This window comes from Oreochromis aureus, linkage group 22, assembly GCF_013358895.1.
Source record: "Oreochromis aureus strain Israel breed Guangdong linkage group 22, ZZ_aureus, whole genome shotgun sequence".
Classification (NCBI taxonomy): Eukaryota; Metazoa; Chordata; class Actinopteri; order Cichliformes; family Cichlidae; genus Oreochromis; species Oreochromis aureus.
Window position 1 is genome coordinate 5558634 of NC_052962.1, and position 11471 is coordinate 5570104.

General features: G+C 41.5%; 1 protein-coding gene across 1 annotated transcript in view; it reads left to right on the forward strand.

The window, feature by feature from the left end:
* LOC116320796 (zinc finger protein 595-like) overlaps nt 1-8414 on the forward strand; it is a 10666-nt gene extending 2252 nt beyond the window's left edge. Inside the window, exon 2 of the mRNA XM_031740512.2 lies at nt 5889-8414. Within this exon, the coding sequence (XP_031596372.2) occupies nt 5889-8020 (2132 nt within the window). The 3' untranslated portion in view covers nt 8021-8414. The remainder of the gene's footprint in view (nt 1-5888) is intronic.
* Nucleotides 8415-11471: the final 3057 nt, after the last annotated feature.

The window sequence follows — 11471 nt, forward strand, 5'->3', positions numbered from 1 at the left end:
TTCGCTGTTTTATTTACAACTGAGCAAATCGGTTTGGCTGAGGCTAAAGTTACGTTTCATAACTGCATAGTTACTGGCACATGTGTTAGACTGAACTATTCGCTTTTCTTTATCTGGTGTGTTTTGGATTTAACAGTGAATTTTGAGATTAAACTGACTTTTAAAATGTTTTTTATACAAAGAGGAAAGAGAAGGCACATTTCCACCGAGAGGAGCAGAGTTTGCAACAGCATGTTCATCATGAAGACTGCAACCTGGACAGAAATATTATATCATCTGTTTTTTAATAGTTATTCAACTGTATTCTAAGCACCAGCTATCTGTTAGAATTTTTAGAGTTTACTTAACTAAAAATAAATGAGGTTAACATATAATTTGTGTGCTTTTTCTCTCTCTCTCTTTTTTTTTTTTTTTTTTTTGCTTTTTCGGTCATGTTATGTTTAACTGTCAAAGGTTTGTTACAAACTATGAAACACACTTCTGACTTCTGGATGTTAGAAGAAAACTAATACTGCTCATGAATGAGACTAAAGGCAGGAAGGTGTCCTTTAAAACTAAACATGTTAGTAGGACCTCCCTATTTATATCATAGTTTATGATATAGCACGTGTATTTCAGTAATAGCCTACTGATTTCACTGCAGTGGTGAACAGTCACAAAGCTCACATGGGTGTTATCTGTGATACTCCTTAACTATAATTTATCCAAGTTAACGTCAGTTAACCATTCAGACAGTTCTTTTGCAATGAAAAACATAAACACCCATGCTGCGTAATGTTTACATTATAGCTGCTTATGCAGTAACCATGGTAACCACGGACTCTGAGCGGCTGGATCGACGGAGGTCAGACAACAATTTTACATGTATGATCTTAAAACAGGACACAGCCACTATACGTGCTGGCCTCATATCAAATGTGAACGCAGACTGAGTCTGTGTTTGACGTTTGCTTTATATCTAATCTTCCTCTCAAACATTTAAACAGCAGCGAGTCTGCAGCTGAGGGAATACAAACTCAAATTGTCGGAACAGGTTTGCTCGTTTCTTGCGTGTATTCATTTGGTGATTGATTAAATGTATAACTGTTATTCTAATATGCTGCTGAGTCTCTTACACTGATGAAAATGCAGAAAACACAGATCACGAACACCTGTTCAACCAATCACTTTCATTCCACTTTGATCTGCGACAAACTGGCGGTTCCTCTCTGTTACATTGTTGCGTTAGACTGCTATAATTTTGTGTTCTTTATGCTGTAGATTTTCACATCTCTGGAATAGTTGGCAGTATTAAGGATGCTTTTCTGTAAAATCATATTGATATGACCCGTGATATATTCGTAGATGACCGTTAGATAGTCAGCTGGGAAACTCTGGGTTAACTCAGAGAGCTGAAGATATCGTGGATATGCTGATCTTGCTCCGTGGTGTACAGGGCCGTTTACCCTCATGATTAATATTCACAATAAAAATATTAGCCGAACATCATGAAGTCTGTATGTATTTCATAGTGTCGAACAACCTTTGTACAGTTAAAGCTAGCAGTTACTACATGACGGAAACACCAACATTATCTCTTTTATGCGTTTATACACAGGTCACGCTGATTACTAAACAAAAACCCAAAGATCAGCTGTTAATCGAATTTATTTGCTCTCTCTCCTCCTTAAACATGTTTTTAATGTTAGTTATAATTCAGAATTGGCGACTGAAACACGTAGGACACATAAGAACATCAGGAAATAAAAACCCAATAAATATAACCTCAGTAAAAGAAGTCAGTGTCAGCGGGGGTTATTACAGCAGTGTACCGGGGCCTGCACTTTGTCGGCGGTAATAACAGCTCGAATGCTTGCGAGGCGAGCGGGTCTATCCCACGCTTTGCCGTGAGACTAGGCAGACATCTCCGAAATCATCGAAGCACTTTTGCAAAGAGGCTGTATCTTGACAAACCGACCAGACATATGAAGATTAAATCACTACATTCTCGGCTAAAAAATATTAAAACGGTATTTGGTGACACACAAACAGGGTTTTTCAAAGTTCAATTCTGTTAGTTTCCAATGGTTTCCACATGCCGGTTGTTGTGTGCTAAAAACAATGGTCACCAGGCCAAAGCAATGGTTTTGACTCGATCAGCGTTAACCCCGCCCCCTGAGTTTGATGGGTGAGTCTGACAGATAAAATTAATTCATGGTGAGAGCCAGGCGCCAGGACTGCCAAAATGAAATACATAAATATATCATTAAATAATTAATTAAATGTGTCAATAATTAATTAAAATGTGAAATACATAAATAATTAATTAAATGTGTCAATAATTAATTAATTAAATGTGTCAATAATTAATTAATTACATGTGTCATAACTATTTATTTAATTAATTAATTCCAATTTTAATTAATTATTGCCACATTTAATTAATTATTTAATGGTGTATTTAATTAATTCATTATGGCAGTCCTGGCGTTCCATATTTTCCTTGCTGGTTATTCTCGTACTGCACATACTCATATAGAGGGAGATCATAGCTTTATACAGGCTCACTGCAGAGCAGAGACAGTAGGTACCATGATTAGGGTGACCATATTTTGAGTTCCAAGAAAGAGGACACTTGGCTCAGTCATGAAGAACTTGCTTAAAGAAACATATTTAACATATTTAAACGATGCCTTCTCTGTGCGGTTAATGAATTGTGAAATAAAATATGTCATATAGGCTTTTACAAGTCAACATCCTTATAGAATATGATGTAACACTATAGATCAACTTACCTCAGAATATATAAAGCATATAAACAATTACAGCAATATGATGCAACAAACACAGCAGTACTACTAATCCAAAATACTCAAAGCTTCATAGCACTGAAACAAACATTTATTTTTAGGTCCATTCTGCTGCTGATACATACTTTAGGTTTCTGAATAATAAACTTTTTTCTGCCTTTCATAGTGTTTAACTTGAAGGCCCTGAGTACTTTCTCCCACACTGAAAACACTGGAATGATAAAATTATTTGAACATTACCTAATAAGACTGATTCAGGACAGACAATTAGTTATTGTAAACTTTCCTAGCATTCCTTCACAAACAGGGAACAGTCTGTCTATTCTCTCCATCTGTCAGCTGCTGCTGGCTCTTCCTCCTCCTCTTCCTCACACACTGCTGAGTTTGTCCTGGTGGATCATCAGGGGTGCAAAGCCTCACAGATGATGTGCAGCAGTGGGTCCCTCAGTCTGTCCTCACTCTGGACACTTGCAGTTGTCACACATGGAAATCAAATGTGTGATAAGCTGCAGGATTCAAACACAAGTGTAATTTATAAATACATGTTCATACTTTTATTACACAATCAGAGAGAAAAAGAAAGAGAGAGAATGCAGGACAGACAGACAGGTGACAGTCTCAGGTGTATACACTGCTACAAAACAGCACAAGAGAAGGAGGATTTAGTGTTTGTGTTATTACAAGTGCTAAACAAGAAGAGCTCCCAGATGCTACAGTGGACACATGTGTGACTCCTGTGATTAAAGCATCTTTCTTTCAGCTTAACGAGTGAACCGTCAGCTCGTTCAAACACACGTTAAAGTCCGTTTGGCTCGACACCACCGAACAGAGGCAGCAATATAACATAGCTAACATTAACAGTGCAGTGAATCCTGTTTGTGCCGATATTCAGGACTGCAAACCGAGCAGCATCACTGACTTTCAGCTTGTTGTGTTTGTGGATATATGACTGACTTTAATTATCCATAAAATCATCACATTCTCTGTAAGATTAAGGTCGACTATATATATATTTTGAAGTAGAGGCTTTAAAACCAAGTAAACGCTTAAAGTACAAACATCACTAATGTCACATAACTTTGCCGACATGTGGCCAACAGTAATGTTTTAATGTTCTTCATTATTAAACATTTGCACATAAATAAGTGACATCATATTCAGTACTTACTTTTGACAGTTCACTCTTCGGCTGCTCCCTTCTGCCGTATTTTGCGGCAAAATTATCCACACCCGCCGCCGCGCTATGAATTGTGGGATATAAAAGGACAACGAGGCGTGCACCGGACCACGATTGATATTTGGGGAAATCGACGGCGCATTTGGAGTATGCATTTGAAGTACACTTCGAATTGGGACAGCCATCGTCGCGTGGCGGTGACGTAATCGCACTCAAAATGCGTACTTCAAGCGTGCGGTCTCTTAATTGGGACACAGCCAACCACTTACAAAGCAGCAGTTCGGGGAATGACGTCACACACATGGGAATGACGACGTATTCACAACGTGGAAGCTTAAAAGTAGCCAAATCTTTTACCCAACCATTGGTGAACTGGATGTGCGCCTCCAGAGATTTATAATTGCGAAACTGGTTCACCTTGTACCGCTGATTCCATAGACAAGGTACGAAAATAAATCAGGCTATGTCAATAGCAGTAGGTCTCTGGGGTTTCTACTCCACTGCCGTATTTCATACGGGTCCACATTTCCAATGCACGCTATTTTCTGCAAGTACCTTCGCTTCGCCTCCGTCCTTTTTCTTTTGAGCTGCTTTTAAGCATGTTTCTTGCAGTCGTCCTTCCGACACAGGGTGTATGTTTTGATTTGTGGCCCAGAAAAATGGCGCCGCGCTCCCACAATACTTTGCGGCGTGACGTCAACTCCAAAGCCCTGTAGGAAAACCGGACATTTTTATCAATCTCGAAAATCTCCCCGGAATGAATTTCGCTTTGTTCGGCAACGGCAACATGAAAATTAGAGAGAGCCAGTGAGAGCTGTGATTGGTCTGTTACATGTGGTGCAGATTAAAAGATGTGACTGACAGATGTGTTTAATGTGTGTGTCTTTTAGAATCAGTCTGAACAAATGTGAAACAAAAAAGCTAATATTTGCTTCCTGTGATGACATTTTGTTGGCGATCGACTGTGGTAAATATGTATTGCTTGTTTAGTTGAATCTAACTGCTGCATTTGACACGATGGATCATTATCAGTGTTGGGCAAGTTACTTTGAAAAAGTGATTAATTATAGTTACTAGTTACTTCTTCAAAAAAGTAACTTAGTAACTGAGTTACAAGATTCTAAAAGTAATTAATTACTTGAAAAGTAACTATTGCGTTACTTTAAAAAAAAATGTTTAACCCTCTGGGGTCCAGGTTATAATTGGCCATTTTTGACTACTTTTGATTTTACCTCTACATTTCACCTTTAAAAACTATTTACTTTGCCTTGTTTGGTATCATTCTTTTCAGCACAACCTCACGTGTCTGAATTTATAGTTATGTTTTCATTTTGACATACTGTATTAACATAATTGATCTAAAATCAGACAAAAAACACAAAATCTGAGTAGAAAAAGTTATTTTTTACTGTAACAACCACAAACATCTTTAATGAATCATATTTCATAACTTTAAATGCAAATATAAATGGTCAATTTTAAAATCCTATCCCCTTTACAATGGGGGGTACTGCAGGGCTGTAATCTTGGGACACTACTCTTTTCATTGTATCTACTGCCACTGGGTACGATTTTTCAGAAAACACGATATATAATTTCATCTATATGCTGACATTTGCCAGCTTTATCGACCTGCTTGTTTGTCTTAGCGATGTGAAGTCATGGATGGCTCCAAAAAATAAATTTAAAAATAAAAATCTAAAAATATTTCTGCTGTGCAGCACTTTGGTCGGCCATGTATTGTTTTTAAAGTGCTATATAAATAAATTATGAATGGAGCTACAGATGTGTGCTGCCTTTAGGTGCTAGTGGAAACACTGAACATCTGTATTTCATGTTGTTTCACTGTTACTTTCTGTGTCTTTCATGCCGCAATTGCTTTCATGAACTGTTGACGTTGTTTTTCTTTTTTTTTCTTTCAGACACATCTACTCTTTGTAAGGTCACCGCTAATGAAAGTCTCTGCCCGCTGTCAAACTCCATCCACATGCCTTCACCTCTGCCCAGCCCTGCCTCCTCAGACATCACCTGTACAGCTAAAAGTGACGACCACTGGAGAGGCAGCCAAAACTCACTCTGCATTAAAGGGACAGATAGGAGAACCACGGACAGGAAGTCCAGTGGGCAGAGACAGCGGACAGCATTGTTGGCGCGCCCGACGAATCAGCCTTGTGTCCTCTGTGGAAAGATTTTCTGCCATCGAGGGAATTTGTTGAAGCATGTGAAATTGCATTCAGACTCCCCCGAGCATCTCTGCGGGGTCTGCAAGCAGCGCTTTGAGTCATCAGACAGTTTGTCAGACCATCTGAGATCTCACATGGAAACCGTGAGCGGTGGAGGCGGGACCTGCAAGGTCTGCGGGAAAATGTTTCAGAACGTGGAGACACACATGAGGAGCCACACTGGAATTAAACCTTTCAGCTGCGTCCTCTGCCAGAAGAGCTTTCCCCGATCTGGAGCATTGAGGCGCCACAAGAAGATCCACAGCAGAAGGAGCACCGACTCCTGCCCCGTCTGTGGACTCAGCTTTGCTCAGAGTGAACTTCTCCAAGAGCACCTGAAGATCCACGAGCACGGTGACGGAGACCAAAATGAGAAAGACAGCAAGAGTGAGGACAGTCAGCCAGACTCACTGAAGCTAAAACGGGAGGGACCAATGCCAGATCTGAATTCGGCGGTGCTCTGCTGCAGAGTCTGTGGTGATTCGTTCCACAGTCAAGGCTTCCTTAGGAAACATGCTCAAATGCACTGCAGGGAGTCAGAGAGCATGTGTGGTGTCTGCGGACAGCAGCTCGACTCACCAGATGTTCTTCTAACACATTTGCAGTCACACAGAGAGACTGGTGGGACCTGTGGCATCTGCGGAAAGACTTTCCAGAATATGGAGACGCACATGAGGAGCCACACCGGCCTCAAACCGTACCGCTGCTTGGTCTGTGGCAAACACTTCCCCCGGCCAGGCGCGCTTAGGCGCCACAATAAGATCCACAGTGGGGAGCGCCCGCATGTCTGCAACCACTGTGGCAAGACCTTCATAGAGAGCAGTGCTTTGAAAACCCACAGAAAGAGTCACTCATTAGAGGGTCAAGATGGCGAGTCACACCCTAACCCTAACCCTAACCCGGTGCACTCTCAGACCAAGACATCTGACACAGAGAATGCCAGAATGCTGCCACGCTGTAAAGTTTGCGGTGAGTCTTTTCAGAGTAAAGTAAGTTTGAGAAAACATGCCAAAAATCACTCGGCAGGGTCTGTCTGCGGGGTCTGCGGTGAAAGTATGCCACCATCAGAAACACTCACAGAGCACCTGCAGAGTCACAGAGACGCTGGCAAAATCTGTCACGTATGCGGGAAAACCTACCAGAACATTGAGACTCACATGAGGAGTCACACCGGCATCAAACCATACCACTGCAGGGTCTGCGGGAAGTCCTTTCCGCGGTCTGGTGCTCTGCGGCGCCACAAGAGAATCCACAGTGGGGAGCGACCATATATCTGCGAGTTCTGTGGCAAGACGTTCATTGATAACGGCGCTCTCACCTTGCACATCAGGAACCACACCAGAGACAAACCATCCAACCGCATCTCCTGCGAGACATGCGGGAAGAGCCTCGCCTCCATCCACGTCCTCGAGGTTCACAGGAGGATCCACACAGGCGAGAAACCCTTCCAGTGCTGCATCTGCAGGAAAGCCTTCAGGCAGGTGGGAGGGTTGAATGCCCACAAGCTGACGCACACAGGCGAGAAGCCATTCAGCTGCAGCCTATGCACTAAGAGCTTCAGCACCAAAGGTTACCTTGAGACGCACCTCCGCTTCCACAGGAAGGAGCGCGCGTTTAGCTGCCACCTATGCTGGAAGGCCTTCGTCACCAAGAATGACCTGAAAAAGCACCTACTGACGCACAGTGGGGAGAAGCCATACAGCTGCCGGCTCTGCGGCAAGAGCTACCAGGAAAAGCGCTCCCGGGATGTGCACATGAAGGTCCACACAGATGCCAGTGACGACCCAATCGGGGAGCAGAACACTTTGCAGCCACAGCTGCTGCAGCTGTAGAGACCAGTCCAGACCAGTTTGTACTGGTTTTACTAACTGATCAGAGACAGAAAATATTTTCACGAGACTAAATAAAATCTTCCTGAATATGTATGTTTTTTGGTGTTTGCAATAAAAAAAAAAACTCAGCGGGGCCTCGAAAACAGAGGGCCTTGAAAGGATCCAGTTCTTGAACCCAGGATTGTTCATTCTGCATTCTGCTGAGTTCTGAGTTCCTGATAATGTGCTAAAATAATCCTGGGGTGAATGAGTCAACTTTCTGTGGGTTTTCTTGTTATCGTCTATCCTGGGCCTTACACAGAGTTTCTCTCTGATTTCTCAGACTTTTTATCTGATTTAGTGCTCAGCTCAGATAAAATAATTATTGTGGGTGATTTTAACATCCATGTAGATGCTAAAAATGACAGCCTCAACATGGCATTTAATCTGTTATTAGACTCAGTTGGCTTCTCTCAAAATGTAAAAGAACCCACCCACCACTTTAATCACACTCTAGATCTTGTATTGACATATGGCATAGAAACTGAACATTTAACAGTGTTTCCTGAAAACCCTCTCCTGTCTGATCATTTCCTGATAACATTTACATTTACAATAATTGATTACACAGCAGTGGAGAGTAGACTTTATCAAAATAGATGTCTTTCTGAAAGCGCTGTAACCAAGTTTAAGAATATAATCCACCCACTGTTATCATCTTCAATGGCCTGTACCAACATAGAGCAGAGCAGCTATCTGAATGCTACTCCAACAGAGGTCAATTATCTTGTTAATAATTTTACCTCCTCACTACGTACGACTCTGGATACTGTAGCTCCTGTGAAAACTAAGGTCTCAAATCAGAAGTACCTGACTCCGTGGTATAATTCTCAAACATGTAGCCTAAAGCAGATAACTCGTAAGCTGGAGAGGAAATGGCGTGTCACAAATTTAGAGGATCATCATTTAGCCTGGAGAAATAGTTTGCTGCTTTATAAGAAAGCCCTTGGCAAAGCCAGAACATCTTACTATTCGTCACTGATTGAAGAAAATAAGAACAACCCCAGGTTTCTCTTCAGCACTGTAGCCAGGCTGACAAACAGTCAGAGCTCTACTGAGCCAACAATCCCTTTAATGTTAACTAGTAATGACTTCATGAACTTCTTCCCAAATAAAATTTTTATCATTAGAGAAAAAATTACCAATAATCATCTCACAGATGTAACATTATCTACAGCTACTTTTAGTACCATTGATGTTAAGTTAGACTCTTTTTCTCCAATTGATCTTTCTGAGTTAACTTCAATAATTACTTCCTCCAAACCATCAACGTGTCTTTTAGACCCCATTCCTACAAAACTGCTCAAAGAAGTCCTGCCATTAATTAATTCTTCGATCTTAAATATGATCAACCTATCTCTAATAATCGGCTATGTACCACAGGCCTTCAAGGTGGCTGTAGTTAAACCTTTACTTAAAAAGCCATCTCTAGACCCAGCTGTCTTAGCTAATTATAGGCCAATCTCCAACCTTCCTTTCATATCAAAAATCCTTGAAAGAGTAGTTGTCAAACAGCTAACAGATCGTCTGCAGAGGAATAGCTTATTTGAAGAGTTTCAGTCAGGTTTCAGAGCTCATCACAGCACAGAAACAGCTTTAGTGAAGGTAACAAATGATCTTCTTATGGCCTCTGACAGTGGACTCATCTCTGTGCTTGTCCTGCTAGACCTCAGTGCTGCGTTCGATACTGTTGACCATAATATCCTATTAGAGCGATTAGAACATGCTGTAGGTATTACAGGTACTGCGCTGCAGTGGTTTGTATCATATCTATCTAATAGACTCCAATTTGTACATGTAAATGGAGAGTCCTCTTCACCCACTAAGGTCAATTATGGAGTTCCACAGGGTTCGGTGCTAGGACCAATTCTATTTACATTATACATACTTCCCTTAGGCAGTATCATTAGAAGACATAGCATAAATTTTCACTGCTATGCAGATGACACCCAACTCTATCTATCCATGAAGCCATATAACACACACCAATTAGTTAAACTGCAGGAATGTCTTAAAGACATAAAGACCTGGATGGCCGCTAACTTTCTGCTTCTTAATTCAGATAAAACTGAGGTTATTGTACTCGGCCCTGAAAATCTTAGAAATATGGTATCTAACCAGATTCTTACTCTGGATGGCATTACCTTGGCCTCCAGTAACACTGTGAGGAACCTTGGAGTCATTTTTGACCAGGATATATCCTTCAATGCACACATTAAACAAATATGTAAGACTGCTTTCTTCCATTTGCGCAACATCTCTAAAATTAGAAATATCCTGTCTCAGAGTGATGCTGAAAAACTAGTTCATGCATTTATTACTTCCAGGCTGGACTACTGTAATTCATTATTATCAGGATGTCCTAAAAACTCACTGAAAAGTCTTCAGCTAATCCAAAATGCTGCAGCAAGAGTACTGACAGGGACTAGAAAGAGAGAGCATATTTCTCCTGTTTTGGCTTCCCTTCATTGGCTTCCTGTTAAATCCAGAATTGAATTCAAAATCCTGCTCCTCACATACAAGGTCTTAAATAATCAGGCCCCATCTTATCTTAATGACCTTGTAGTGCCATATCACCCTATTAGAGCACTTCGCTCTTGCTCTGCAGGCTTACTTGCTGTCCCTAGAGTATTTAAAAGTAGAATGGGAGGGAGAGCCTTCAGTTTTCAGGCCCCTCTTCTATGGAACCAGCTTCCAGTTTGGATTCGGGAGACAGACACTATCTCTACTTTTAAGATTAGGCTTAAAACTTTCCTTTTTGCTAAAGCATATAGTTAGGGCTGGACCAGGTGACCCTGAATCCTCCCTTAGTTATGCTGCAATAGACGTAGGCTGCCGGGGATTCCCATGATGCACTGAGTTTTTCCTTTCCAGTCACCTTTCCCACTCAGTGTGTGTTAATAGACCTCTCTGCATTGAATCATATCTGTTATTAATCTCTGTCTCTCTTCCACAGCATGTCTTTATCCTGTTTTCCTTCTCTCACCCCAACCGGTTGCAGCAGATGGCCGCCGCCCCTGAGCCTGGTTCTGCCGGAGGTTTCTTCCTGTTAAAGGGAGTTTTTCCTTCCCACTGTCGCCAAAGTGCTTGCTCATAGGGGTCATATGATTGTTGGGTTTTCTCTGTATCTATTATTGTGCGATCTACTGTACAATATAAAGCGCCTTGAGGCGACTTTTGTTGTGATTTGGCGCTATATAAATAAAATTGAATTGAATTGAATTACTCTCATTAAGATGTTGCGGGAATTCCCGTCTTGTGTGTGGCTGGGTGCAGTGAGGAGTGTTTGTGATGTGTGTGTGAGCATGCGTGTGAAGGAAACGCGGGGAGCGGAAAAAGAAAAGAGAGAGAGAGAGTGTGACATGGGTAGAGAGGGCGACCGGGAGCAGCGTTTTAACGGGCTACAGCCTAT